Source organism: Seriola dumerili, unplaced genomic scaffold (genome assembly GCF_002260705.1).
Source record: "Seriola dumerili isolate Sdu_G_001 unplaced genomic scaffold, Sdu_1.0 BDQW01000040.1, whole genome shotgun sequence".
Classification (NCBI taxonomy): Eukaryota; Metazoa; Chordata; class Actinopteri; order Carangiformes; family Carangidae; genus Seriola; species Seriola dumerili.
Genome location: NW_019174295.1, coordinates 4720342 through 4734505, shown reverse-complemented (window position 1 = coordinate 4734505; position 14164 = coordinate 4720342). Strand labels below are relative to the sequence as shown.

General features: G+C 41.9%; 3 protein-coding genes across 3 annotated transcripts; all 3 read right to left on the bottom strand.

Moving 5' to 3' along the window:
* Positions 1-1487: 1487 nt before the first annotated feature.
* On the bottom strand, positions 1488-4020 carry LOC111217160 (protein FAM89A-like). The gene is made up of 2 exons (XM_022738907.1): positions 3424-4020; positions 1488-2935 (listed from the first exon to the last, which is right to left on the bottom strand). Exons 1-2 carry the CDS (start codon positions 3775-3777, stop codon positions 2663-2665), a joined length of 627 nt encoding a protein of 208 aa, XP_022594628.1. The 5' UTR covers positions 3778-4020; the 3' UTR covers positions 1488-2662.
* A 415-nt stretch (positions 4021-4435) lies between these two features.
* Positions 4436-6950, bottom strand: sssca1 (Sjogren syndrome/scleroderma autoantigen 1). The gene is made up of 4 exons (XM_022738905.1): positions 6889-6950; positions 6282-6433; positions 6101-6185; positions 4436-5954 (listed from the first exon to the last, which is right to left on the bottom strand). The coding sequence occupies exons 1-4, from the start codon at positions 6902-6904 to the stop codon at positions 5518-5520; spliced, it is 690 nt and encodes a 229-aa protein (XP_022594626.1). The 5' UTR covers positions 6905-6950; the 3' UTR covers positions 4436-5517.
* Positions 6951-7713: 763 nt separating this feature from the next.
* On the bottom strand, positions 7714-14164 carry LOC111217101 (arrestin-C-like). Its single transcript, XM_022738815.1, has 18 exons — positions 14118-14164; positions 12420-12451; positions 11776-11806; positions 11576-11636; positions 11434-11478; positions 11122-11312; positions 10837-10896; positions 10635-10711; positions 10382-10517; positions 10151-10235; positions 9979-10051; positions 9726-9863; positions 9365-9448; positions 9228-9251; positions 9069-9118; positions 8883-8901; positions 8675-8705; positions 7714-8257 (listed from the first exon to the last, which is right to left on the bottom strand). The coding sequence occupies exons 2-16, from the start codon at positions 12425-12427 to the stop codon at positions 8897-8899; spliced, it is 1068 nt and encodes a 355-aa protein (XP_022594536.1). The 5' UTR covers positions 12428-12451; positions 14118-14164; the 3' UTR covers positions 7714-8257; positions 8675-8705; positions 8883-8896.

Below are 14164 nucleotides of genomic sequence, written 5' to 3'. Positions count from 1 at the left end.
CCGTTTGTTCCAGCTCTGTTGTGCCACTGTGTTTTTTTGAAATACATTTTCTTCTGAGCTCGTAGTTATAACTCGAGTCACTTCCTGACTTCCAGCCGCGTCATCCAGTCCTCTCCAGAAAAGTGTGTTTCATCCAGTTAATTACAGAGGAATAGTTTCCATGGAGAGAAGGGTAGGCCAACCGACTCCAGAGTGAGTGTGTGTGTGTGTGTGTGTGTGTGTGTGTTCAAGCTAGGTCAACGCACAGGGATTTTCCTCAGTGAGAGCAGAGTGTATTTTTTAGGTGGGGGGGGGGGGGGGGGGGGGGGGCATGGATGGATGGATGGACAGAGGCAGCTGGTGGTGGAGGAGTGTGGGGCAACAGCAGAGGAGGGGGACAACTCTCTCATGACTCAGAGTTGGTCTAATATTTCACTGTGGGTCCAGTATTCAGAGGTGCGTTATTGCTCCCTCCCCAGACATGCAAACACACCTAACAGCATGCGATGCCCTCCACTGTACTGACCTATCTACAGCTTCCTTGCGGACAGACCTGACCACTGCAGCAGCTACTTTTACACCATGTTCTTCACTGACCGAGGAATAGTTAACATGAAAGTATCGACAGTGTTGTTTCTCGTCTTGGTGGAATTGTGCTTGAGCATTTGATTCTTTTGGGAACTTTGGGGCATTTCCTCACTTTAAAAACTGATTAGGCCATTCATTGTTTTCCAGAGGAAGCTTCCCCACTAACACCTTTTTGTCCTTCTCAGCTCTCCCTGCTGACATCCACCGCGCTGACTTCCAGTCAAGACTATTTATTTTAATAATCACACACTGTACAGCACTAACGGTTCTTACTGTAACTGTGGGGTGTGGTAATAAAAAGAATAACCATAGGCTGACTGCCCGTCTATTAGGCACAAAGTAGATGGATGAACACCAAAAACATAAAGAGGTAGAGACAGAAAGGTGCAAAAGTGAAGATAAGAAAGAAATAAGTCAGTTAAAAATCCACATTCGCATTATCTGTAGCTGATAATTCAAATCACTAAAACATGCTTTGTGATGGATGAGATAGAGAGCATTCACACACACACACTCAGATCTACAGCCAGACTGGCAGAGAGACAGACAGGCAGATATATTCTAACTATATCCACGACACATGTTGATTATAAATAGAGAACAGCATGAGATTTTCTACTCCCCTTCATTCCTGCTCCCTCCACAGCAAATGGTTTTCCCCACGCTGCTGCTTTCAGCATGAGCTCAGAGCAGGAGGCCTGCAGGAGTGAGGGAGCACTCTGCCGATTAGAGACAGTGTGTCCCCTGTTGGTCATATTGAGCAATATCTTCCCCTGATTGCCTTTCATCTCAAATGCGGGAATTCACCCCTGTGCGAGAAGTTTTGATTTAGGATTTAGAAAACAAAAAGGCATTTGCCCGTTTAAAAAACTGTAATACATTTTGTTTGATACATAAGTGAAGTGAATACAAGACTGTGAGACCATTTCTGCAAGTCAGACTGTGCCCTTTTATTTCTTGATATACAGAGTGTGACAGTCCTATGCCCATCTTAAGTCCTATAGGCCTATGTGATAAAAAGATTGAAGTGATTAATACTTACTTTCATTTAAACACAACCCATAGATAGAGATACTGAAAAAATCTCAACGTATGAGCAGTTAATGGCAGGTTAATCCGCCTGGATACAAGACAGAGCAGAATCCCATCGGAGTTAATCCTTAGCTTGATGTCCTGACAGAAAGCGACAGTTTCCTATCATTGCTTTTTCTCTCTCTCTGTTTTGCTACCAGTTGGACTGTTGATGAAGCAAAGTGTAATTCATACAAACTTTTAAAGACAGCCAAGAGACGCCTGTGTCTTTGTTTGGGAGGATTTACAATTAAGAGGGAGATTAATAACAAGTTAAACATCATTTTCCAAAGAATATTCTCCTCATCTGTGGGAAGGAAAAATGTGCATACTGTGTCAAAGGCTTACAGATTCACAGCTTCCCATCCATTGTAATATGACTGACAGAATACAGATTATTGATCGACGGCGCTTCTGTTCTTGTGTCGAGACACTAAAAGGTGAAGAATACTGTATGAGAGGAGGGATTATCCTACTCACCTCGCAAAACAGGGAGTCTCAAAGCCTGAAATCGTCACAAAACCACATGACCAAAAGTCATCAGATGTATTACCATTGGGTCCCATATAGTCCACTTTATGCTTCTTGAAGTGCTGTAACCAGATTCGCACTCAATACAAACATAACCAAAACACATTCAAGCCGAATTCAAACCTGTAGTGGCGCACAAACTTGCTCCGATGTAAATGGAAAGGCCACATACAGTATGTCACTGCTTATTTTATAAGCTATGAAAATTCCCAACATCATCAATATGTCAAATAAAGTCATTCTTGGTTGAGAAAAGTGTCAGAAAGATGCAACCAACTTTCTATGAAACAGACAGTGATTTTGCAAAGTGTAAAAAACGTAAGCAGATAAGACTATATGCTGCTGGACGTATTACATGTGTAAGAGATGCATAGCATAGAAGCCAGTGTAAATGGAGCCTAAAAGCACAGTAAGAGACATCAACTGTGAGAAAATACAGTCAAGGAGTCTCCACAGTGCATAGTGCATGGAGCGCGTATGAGCTGTGTCTGCATCAGGGAATGTGAAAGGAGTCTTTGATCCACTGGTCCCTGGAGTTGCTGCTGGGTGGAGGCAGAGACAAGGACGACGAAGATGCCGAAGGCTGCGAGAGAACTACGGTCTCCTCATCATCTTCCTCCTCTACTTCATCCTCCTCCTCAGAGTATCCGTTATCAGCACTGAAGGAGGCCTCAGACAGAAGCGAGGAGCCCTTGTAGTCCTGGATGGCTTCGTGGAGAGACCACAGCTGGCACAGCAGAGACATGTCAAGCTGACGCAGACCGACCTGTCACACAAAAACATCAAATATCTGTTTTGGCCACCAGAGGGGGGTACAACATGAGGAGAGTAAGAGGGAAATTTAATGTGAAAGTTGTTGTTTTTTACCTTAGAAACAGCATACTGATAAAATAATCTTGGCGAATGAACCATCTCCATGCAGTTTTGTGGCACTTACTTAACTCCTCTACATTTAACTGACTGATATAGGTCCTAGTTGCCTTTCACAATAAGAGTTTACATGAGAAAGAGATAAGATTATTAAACACAACAAATTGTTAAAGATTAAACCACTGGTTTCCTTGTAAAAGACTATTTTTACATTAATGTATTGGTTGCATACTTTTACTTAAGTAAGTTCTTCCACCACTGTCTCCATGACAACTGAGCAAACTATACACTGATGAGATGTGGTTGAAAGCCTTAGATTAAAACTTATTTTGTCAAACTTTTTGCATGAACAGGATATAGTCTGTGAGTGACCGAGCTCCTTACCATCTCCTTCCGCAGCAGAGCCAGGGCAGCGTCCAGTCCGCCCGGCTTGCTGTGACCGCGCGGCGCGTCGCCGCTGATGTCGGCCTGGATGCGCGCTCTCTTGCTGTGGACCTTCTCGATGTCCCGCCACGACCCGCCGCTGGAGTTCAGGATGCCGCTCAGGCCTTTGGGCAGCGGCGGCAGCCCGTCCACTGAGAAGACACCGCCCACCGGACAGTCCGCCGCGCTGCACCCGCTCCCGTTCATCACGACGGTGGACTCAGCCGGAGACGCACCGACACACTTTCTGCAGGAGAGCGTGATCACTCTCAAATGCTCATACACTGTGTGAATGCCGTTATGCTGCTTCACCATCACCTTTAGGTGCTGTTTTCCCTGTCTCCCAGCAGCTGCACGCGGAGGTGTCTTGGAGGCACGCTGCAAGTCGATGCAATCCTGTTTTCTGGATGTGTTCGGGCTACAGTAGAAGCAGTGAATGCCGGGTTAATGTCATGCTTCCTGGCTTTGTTTTGTTTCCTCTCCTTTGTGTGGGAGAGTTCACCGACAGCCCCCGGCTCCGCCCGGCAGTGACAGCTCCGCGCCCCGCCCCGCTACAGTCCGTGTTTGTGGGTAAAAGGAGACCGTCAGTCGTTTGATTGATTCAACTGGATTTCTCATAAGCAACGTTTAGACGTTTTCAAAACACAAAGTGATAAGCTCGGGCTGTGCAAAAATGAGAATCCAAACAAGCCCATAAATAGGCAGACTAGAAGGTTGTTAATTTACCCACGTCACAGAAACAATAAATACAGGAATGCCCCAATAAAACAGGCCTACACCAGTGCAACACTGGCAACTTGTGTGCAAAAATATAGCTGTGTAATTAACTGAAATTCACAGGGCGTATTATAAACACACATGCAATTCATATATATTCAATGGTACTTGAAATATATTGCATCTTCCAATTAATAAACTTATGGTAGTGTTTTGTATTTGGCGACCTCTTGTGGAAAGAAACAAACTGCAGAACTCCTGAACAGGCAAAGCTTTATTCAAGTACATAATAAAAAACTCTGACTGCCTTGAACAACACTGAAGCTTGCTTTTTCTAATATGAAGTGCCATCTACTGATGTACAGTGCACAGTTTATTTGCTCTAGATGGTTTTAATGAATGAGGAACGATGAGTCTGACTCCTGAATGTTGCCTTGTCTCATCTGAGCATCACTGAATAAACTGACCACCACTACCATCATGCATCAACTATATTTACAATAAAAACCTACAAACTGTCAGCGCACAGTGACAAGCTTTATACCACCAGAGGGCCAGAGACACCAGAAAGCCATCTGAGCGTCAGACTGAGCAGCAAATAGAAAAATGTTCCTGTCTTTGTGAAGAAGCAGGGTCAGATTTGAGGACTGGTGTGTTTAACAACATACCAACAGGCTTTACATTTTAACTGATAACTTACATTAGTTCTAGTAGCATCTTGTATATGAGCACAAAGACTGTTTTGTGCACACACACAATCATTCAGGCAAGTGTGCGCAGGGACTTTAACTTTTTTTAGAATCTTGTGATTTGCAAAGCTATGCCATTTTTGGGATAGTACAGAACAATCAATCAGGAAAAAAGAATTCCCAGATGTCTGGCAATTGCTTCCATTTTGGATTAACCAGAGCTACCCAACTATGGATTTGGTAGCATTATTTTTCTGTAGAATATAGATTAAGCCCTATTTAAAATTTCTAATGGTCAGATGGTTTAAAATTAATACCAACAATTGTTCAGCCTTGACAAATGATAAGTTTTTTTATAATTAAATCATAAATTACAAGTTGACAAGTCACATGAACATATTAAGAAACCATGTAACATGATAGTTTTGCCAGCGGTATAGTAACGTTAACCCAAACTAGTAACCTGTGCACTTTTGACACTTTAATCCCATACCAAGTGCATTTTTGGACCAATTTTGAATTCAGCTCTACGCAAGGATTCAGTCAAAGGGAGATGCTGCAAAGCAGCGAACCAGAGTCAGTATTCCAAGACAGAGGCAAGTAGAAACAGCGTTCCCATGACTCCATGGTTTCCACCAGTCCATGATGGTTACTGGCTGAGCTCCTTGAGGCTGCGCAGTGAATTGGCACAGCTGGTGATGAGGCTGCAGAGCTGGATACTTGCCTCTAGGGAGGCTGAGCTCTGTAGCTGGGTGGTGGCCCAGCGAAGTTTGGTTAGAACAGCTTCCTCAGCTTCTTCCAACACAGGTTGGAGGGCAGTGCTCTGTGGACAAACTGGGGGACGAGTTGGTGCCACGGCTGTGGTGGAGGGAGGAACTGAAGGAGAAGGGACAGCAGGTGGAGGCAGGAGGGCTCTCCCTCCTGCAGCAGCCCCTTCACAGTGCTCCGGTCTTGGCTGAGGAACTGACCCACTTGCTTGACTGTTGCTGGGGCCTCCGTTGAGTTCAGGGGCCTGGGACGGTGCAGGGGACTGGGCTGCAAGTTGCCTTTCTCTCACCTGGGACAACGCCGCCTGTGCATTTAGAGCTGAGAGGAGTGGAGAGAGGAAGACAGGGAGACATGGAAACAAAAGCAAATAAAACTGACAAAAAGCACAAGCTGAGAGGAGCAGTGATGGAAGAAATGACACATATGCTTTGTGCATTAAACATGTATGTGTGAGTTGTGTATACCAGGGTTGTCCTTGTCAATATCAGAGTCCAGCTCCTGACATGAAACACAGTAGTTTTTCTGCTGTCTGTCCTGGAGAAGAATAGTCTGGAAACACAAAATAGACGTTATTCCACTCTGCCTTTTCTACATTTTCAGGGCACTACCACCCTCACAGACAAAATAAATATCCGCTCTACTGACCCCGCACACATCACAGCACTCTCCCAGCATCTTGTATCCTTTGAGCAGGTAGTCTCCCATCAGCTTGCTGATTTTGTCTTGTCGCTCCCTGCGAGCCTGAATCACCTTCATCTCTGCCTCTGTTGGAGGCTCCCACTCAAAGTCCTCGTCACCTGGGATGAGTAACAAAGTGCTTTTTAAATTCAAGTGGACTGCACCTACACAGACACTGTGTTGCAGTATCATCCTCATAAAACGCAGTGTTATTGCTGTGATATAACTTAACAGTTCTTAATGTGTGCGTGTATATTCTCGTTGCCACTTTGCCAATTTTACTCATTAGATTTTATACAATTTTTGTACTTATTAGATAATTCTTTGGTTAAAGTTGCGCTGTTTAAAAAAGTGATTAGCATAGCCGCAGTGCTCTGCTAAGATAAGATAGCTAGCAAAGCAGCCGGGCTAACGTCTAGCTCGCGACATGTATATGGCGGCGGCGACAAAACATAGTAAAAAATAAAATTACACTCGAAAACCACTCCATATACGCGTGCCAAAATGGTGTTTTATGAGCAGGCGAAGTGAATGCGAGAAATGTCAAAGTTAGCTTGGTTATAAGTTCACAAACCTCCATTCAAAGCCATGTTGCTTCGGTCCTACACGTTGTGCGCGATGACGTAGGTGTCGTCGTCTTCGTCGCTGGTCAAAGAGAAACATTCCAGAAGAGCCGGTTGTGGCCCTCTGCTGGCCACCGAACATAAAACATCTTCTGCGGTGAAATGCATTTACTAAAACCTATTATGCTGAATGTGGACCACTGCCTGTTAGTTAGCCCTTAAAATCTAACTATTCAATCCGTATTATCCATATTATTATTATATAATTAATCCTACTGACTCCCCTGTTTCACAATGCACATGCAGACCAGATGGCCATTTACGTATTAGATGTAATGCTTTATTTAGACTTGTGTGCCCCAATATGTGTGCCCGTCTTTAGTGTTTCTTCCTACTGATCCATGGTGCCCACTTCATTCTGAATTGCATAAAATCTCATTCCTGTTATCTTGCAAGTTGTTGCTGTTTTTGCTTCTGCTTTGCTAAATTAAATTTCCATGGTGCCTTCTTGTTTGGCCTTCTTTGCTAGCATATCTGATATTTCATTCCCTTTAATTGCCCTATGAGCTGGAACCCACATGAATATGATATGTTCATATTTCTAAGTCATATATTTCATTCATTATATTCTGTCTGCTCTGGGATGAGGATAGCTGTAGTGATAGTAGCTAATGCTGAACTTGAGTCTGAAACCCAAAGTGACCTTACCTATTTGTACCTGTTCTACACTTTAAAACAGTTGTGATATCTAGCATTTCACCTGTATAAACTTAATTCATTAATTTTAAAACAGCAGCAACATGCTGATGAGACAGAAAAAACCTGCTTCTCAGGAATTCAGTTTTTATAATTATTTTATTGTATTTTGGATGATTTGAGTCAGCCACTCAAAAACAGAAACTGGTACATTTCACAGAAAGAAAAATATATAATTCATAATCACAGATGAGCGGATCACTTTCATCCAAAGCACATTGGCTTTTATGGGCTTCAAACTGATTTCCCATCTTTCCCCACTCATACTCTGAAGTAAGAAGAAAAGGATTTTTATTCTGTACATGTATGTGTGTGTTTCTACAGAGGTCTTTGGTCACGAGATGCTGGATACTATATTGCAATATGAATACTTCCTCTACAGCTAAAAGACAAAAATTAACCAACAAAAACAACGACAGCAAAATGTGTGAGGGGGCTGATGTTCCATCTGTAAGAATACAGAATAATTGGTGTGCTGAAAAGATCATTCTCTTCAGTCGGTTATTGTTATTTGATTTCATTGCGCCGGTCACATTCTTCTTCGTCTTTGTTTTATGTCCCCTCCTCTTGCCGTCGTCCTGTCTTTATCTGGGTTTCTTCTCAGCCTCCAGGGTAACATCCTTTCTAAAAAGAAGTAAACAAAGACAAGTTTAGGACACCATTATCACATGGATAATATCAGTAAAAATGAAAAAGTGAAAAAGATCTCTTATCTTTATATAACATAAAACTATGCTCAGTTATTCATTTTTAATGTCCTGGAAGTTTTAATTAATTTAGATGTTTGCTTTTATCAAGATTTTATTGACATTAAGCAATAATACTGGCTATTTATTGCCATACCACAGTGTAGTGATACTCTGTTACAAGTAAAAGTCATGCATGCACAGTTTTCCTTAAGAAAAGTTAATAGCATCAAAATATACTTAACGTACCAAAACTAAACTTAGTCATTATGTAGAATGTCTTATTTCAGTATAATACATATTGAATTCTTGGATTATAATTGTTAATTGTTAACACTGTGTTTCGTAACCTCACCTCGTCTATAGGGGAGTTTTCTTTCAAGACACTGTAAGAGTAAGAACAAAAGATACATTTAAAAAGGCTGAACTGTTGCCCAAAAGAAAAAAAATGCACAAAAGAAAGTTAAAAACAAAAAAAAAAAGTAACCGGTAACTTCACCATAAATTTCAACAATATGATTTCTGGGTGATGGCTCCAAAACTAAAAGCGATTTGGTACTTACTTCACTAGCTGTCTTTACTCTGCTCAGTTTGGAAGGGAGGTTGATGTGAAAGGAAGAAAAGAGAAAAGGGTGAGAGCATGAAATCCTTGGAATAGACAGCATGTAAACTGTGGGGTGCATTGGTAGCAGTAACATTTACTGTGCAGACAGATCAGACATTTGTATGTGTGTTAATAAATAAAATACCTGCAGGCTTGGGATGCATGAGCATCAATGGCAGCTCCACTGTGACGTCACTGCAGATAAAATAAACCAACCAATCAGAATCATACAGATAATTGGTAATCACTGTTAATTGGCTGTATGGGTTGTGATATACAGTAATAGTTAATGGATGGTACTCACCTGGCTGTGAGGCCGCCCAGCAGGCTACAGGAGGACAGGGAGGGACATCATAAGATTGTTCTGGTTAATTTCACTCCATTCAATCATTTAATGAGTTTTCATGTGCCAAAAATGCTTGAACAGGAGCAGGCACTCACCCTCCTCCAGCCACCATCAGGTTAATTTTAATCTTGTAGGAAACCAGGATTCCCAGCACATCTTTTTCGATACCCTGTCGCAGCCTGTGGTGAAGAAGAATTACAAGGATTTGAGGGATTAGAAGGTTTAATGTAGTTAAGCGTGCTTCTACAAGACATCATGGACAATGAGTGACATGCAAGAAAAAGGCTACTGTAAATGTAAAACTACAAAGTGGATTGCATTATGTGCAAAGATGTCGGTCACAGAGGAGATAACTACTCCAGTAAATATCCCTAATTGTCCAGACTTTCCAGCGGTAATCAAATGAATCACATGTAAATCCTACTTTAGTCCTATCTGCTGTGTTTGCGCACTTACATGGTGGTGGAGGCCAAGTTAGTGTCCTCATCCTTCAGCCGTCCATCCAGCGCCAGACCTCTTTTCTCCTTGTTGTCAGACAGCAGGGGGGTGATGGTCAGAGTGTTCTCGTAGGTGCCACTGGGATCCACTGTCTCTCTGCGGAGGAGGAAACACAAACAGATCCATGCATAAACACATGCTTTGTCACAGCTACTTCCTGATGTTTGATATTTGCTGTGTGTTGAGTTCTCTCGGTCTTCTGTACACGTACCCAAACTCTTGGGTAAAAACAGCCTTGGTGTATTTGTCTGCAGAGTAGAGGACAATGTCTGTGGTTTGGTCCACTGTGAGAGGAGAAGAATGAAGACACAGAGAGTGAGACAAAGTATTTGTTTAATTCTTTAAGTAACAGTCATGTTATTTCTATTAACAGAGGTACCCACCAGTGACTTTGAATTTCTTGACTGTTTTGTTGCTCTCGTTGTTGATTTTGATTTTGATTGGGATTGCTTCACCGTGGAAATAGAGCTGTGGTCAAAACCAGGAGAAAACCAGTTAATGGAGGCGAAAGGTGTTTGACTGGTCAGGATAACATACTCTCAGCCTGGACTCAGACTCACGCTGGAAACATGACAAATATTTTGTATAGCAGAAAAAAAGTTTTGCTACTGTACATCTTTTTCCATCGCAGCTTCTAGGTGAACGGGCTTGTCGGACATCATGAAGCTTTTGCAGATATCAGCCTTGGGCCCGGCGCCGACCTCAGAGGGAGCGAACTGGATTTTACGAATGATAAGGCGAGCAGTGTCCCTATCAGATGGAAACGAAGAAGAAAGATGGAGTAGAGAAAATGTTAGTTAGGCAGAATAGTACATATAAAAAAAAAAAAAGAAAACAAAGAGATGGTGAAAAGGAAAGAGAACTCACTTCTTCTCGATCTTCTCATCTGGGTTGTTCTTTTCCTTGGCAAGGTAAGTTTTGACCTCAAAGTCGACACCACAAGCCTGGAAAGCAAAGAAAAAAAAAGAAAAAACTACAGTTACTATACCTGCCTACACGCTAAGGTTATGGGATGAAGTCTGTTTAATTGTGAAGGTGAATGGTGTTAGCAGATTAACAAGAGATTTACCTTCCCCTGGTCATCAGGTCCAGGTTGCAGAGAGACTGAGCATGGCAGGTTGTTGGGAATCTGGAGAGAAAGATGAACATTTATTTCTAAATATACGAGTTATATTTATTTGTCTACTTAATTTTGAATATATCAAACAAGCAGTTGAATGTAATAACCCAGTTAATAATTGATAGTGTTGTGGTAATGAATCACTTTCACTTCAACCTTGACACCTGAAGAGTGCTGAACAGATTGAACGGGTTTAAACTCTTTACACTTGTAACTGGACATGTTGTCACATACTTCAAAAGAGAAGGCGTGTGCGTTGTCCCCAGCCTTCTTCAGCAGGGTGTCGTGCATGGCGCTCAGTTCGGGTTTGTGATTCTCAGGGTAGATCTGGACGTGCTGGATCCAGATGTCCTTCCTGAAGCACAGGCCTATCACGTCCAGGTCGTCGCTGCCATAACGGAAGGCACATGCCAGCTGCACAAACACTGTCAACACAAAATTGTAGATTTATTATTTTATTATTGTATCTTGCATCTACAAGGGACGTGACTTGGGAAGGTTTTGTATTTCTATGGCTTTGAAAATGGGAATTTTTAATGACGCTACCTTTTCTGTCTCCAAAGTCTGCTGGGTCCAGCTTTACAACACCATCTGTAAAGGAAGCGGTATTACAGAAAAATGTTATATTTATCACCTTCAAGCAGCTGCACACTGACAGACACATGCACACGCTGGAGAAGGAACGTACCAACTTTGTCCACTGAGGACATATGGTCCACATAGTCTCTCTTCCCCAGGTAGAGGGTCAGCTAAGAGAAGGACAGAAGGGAAAACAGCTGAGTGTTTCAAACTCTGTTGATAGTTTCATTAATTTTCCATTGATAAAAAAAACAATGCAAACCAAAACATGAGAAAAAAATCAATACAAATCATCAAGTGTAGACTTACCCCTCCGTTTCCACTGGTCTTCTTGAAAACCCTGTGAAAAATAGGAAGAGAAACAACACTTTAGGACTATTTGGTTTTAATCTATCAATCTGTATTTATAATTTTCACATCCTTCATCATGTCTTCCAGTAAGTGGCTTGTGAATGTGACTGTCTGGATTAATCAGATAAAATAATGATTAGTTTTAGACTCTGAAGGTAAAGTAGTTTCTTTGGCAAGTGGCAGAAGGGCCTGTAATCCCTTATTCCTTTTATCCAGTTAGGAATAGCTAAGTGTGGAGCAGCTTTACCTCATTTCGCCTGGATTGAAAGGCATGCCCAGGTGAGGGAGCTACAAATGGTGCAACAGGGTGCCCAAAGAGCTGATTACCAGTGTGATCCCAGAAAGATAATTCTTGAGACCCTGTCTGAACTGACGCATCAACTGACTAAGCCTTTACGAACCTTAAATAAATACTTTTAAACTACTGGTGACTTCTAGGAGTTGGCTGACCCGGGTCTTTCCATTTGTTTTCATGAAAAGATACCAAGCTTCCCATTAGTACACTTTTGATTATTATATTTGGGAAGTTGCATTGCTGTCATTTTTAAGAGAACTACCTTTGGGTGACAGATGGACAATAACAACAGGAAAACAACACTTACTTTGCCATCTCTGGATGATGTTTTGAGGGTTTCTGTTGGGAGGAGAGAAAAAATAGATGTAACTTTATGTTGTTAGGAGCATCATCAGCAGCATCAGTCAGTTATTGGGATTAAGACATTGATCCTTCACCAACTGTCACCTCTTAGGCAGCTGGAGTAATGTTTTTTCTTTTGAAGGTACGGAAGGTTAATCCTTTGGGATGAGATTACACCATCAGTGTTGGGGCTCCTGAGCTAAAGCTGTTATCTGTTATTGTGTATCTTCTAACAGGCTCCCATCCCATAGACACAGGCCTCACACTGTAACTCCGAGTCAGATTTACATGGCACTCCAGATTATGTCACAGTGTGTTCCCTCAAATGAAACATCAGCTGCCAAAGTTGAGTTGACTATTCAAGGACGGTTAAATGGATAAAATCCATTCAGTGACTTGCCGTAGTATTCCTGGAGTTAATGAGTCACTAAGTCCTAACAGTAGCCCTCTATAACTCTAGGATTATAACAGAAAGGTTAAAAGAGTTGTGAGTATTTGTAGCGTTGTTGATCAAGATTTCAAATTCAACTGGAGAGCCGTCAGAGGTGTTTACCTGCTTTACTTTGAGGCTTCATCTACTGTCCTGAGATTGTTTGGTCTTACTTATTTGCGAGTTCTGCATGCAGCTGTAAAAGTTAACTATTAATGCAACACTGTATGAATTAGGTGACGTATCCTAATATTGGGGATCACTTAATGATACAGTTACCAGCTTTTTTTTTAAGGTGGAAAGGGAACGAGAGAGTGAATACGGACATACCCAGAGATTGCTGTGGTGGGTACATGCATGGAGGAGAATGGTGACTTGTTTGGTTCAGAAGGAACCTCCAGTTCAAAGCAACTGTGTGGATTCAGGAACATGGGCTGCGGGTACATTTCAGCACCATGTACAGAAACAGCACAGTTGCTTCCTTCAGTTCTGAGTGGCTGAGTGTTATGAAATACCCTCTTTAAATGTTAATGAACTAAATCAAGCTTTTCTTTGGTTCTTGCTTCTCAACCTATCCAGTAATATAATATTAACAGTAATAAATCTAATATTTTGAATGAATACGGGGTAAATTTTCTCTTATGATCATTGCTCAGTTTAGCACAACTGATGGTGGCTGTTGTCTGCAGATAACTTTGGAGACTTGATGTCAGATCTCTCCTTCAACTTAGCCAGTTTATCCTCCGACAGCATTTCCCACAGGGAAAACTACAGAAGACAGGTGATTTGTTTATTTTACTTATCTATTATCTGGCAGCACTTGAAGCTTTCAATCAGGGTTTAACTGTAAAAGCACCATGAATATTTTATGTTGCTTTAATACAATCCAAAAACAGAGATGCATTACGTTTCGTGACCAGGCTGGTGTAATGATTTACCCATAACAGGCATCACATTATCTGCTGTAGAAATTGAAATGGACCATATAACCCCTTTTAGAAACTGTGTATATGATAGCCTGCAAAAAACTTTACAGTGTAATAGAATCAGGTTGAGTACCAACATACCCAAATACACATCAGCGACCCTGAACCACCATGGTTGTATGTAATCTTTCAAGTATGAGCCCATTGTTTTTCCTCATTAGGCATCCATCCATCCATCCATCCATCCATCCATCCATCCATCCATCCATCCATCCATCCAGAAGGAGAAGACATAAGGAAGACTTACCTCTCCTCAGCTGTCTAGGATCTTGGTAGAGTGTGTCAGGGTAAGCT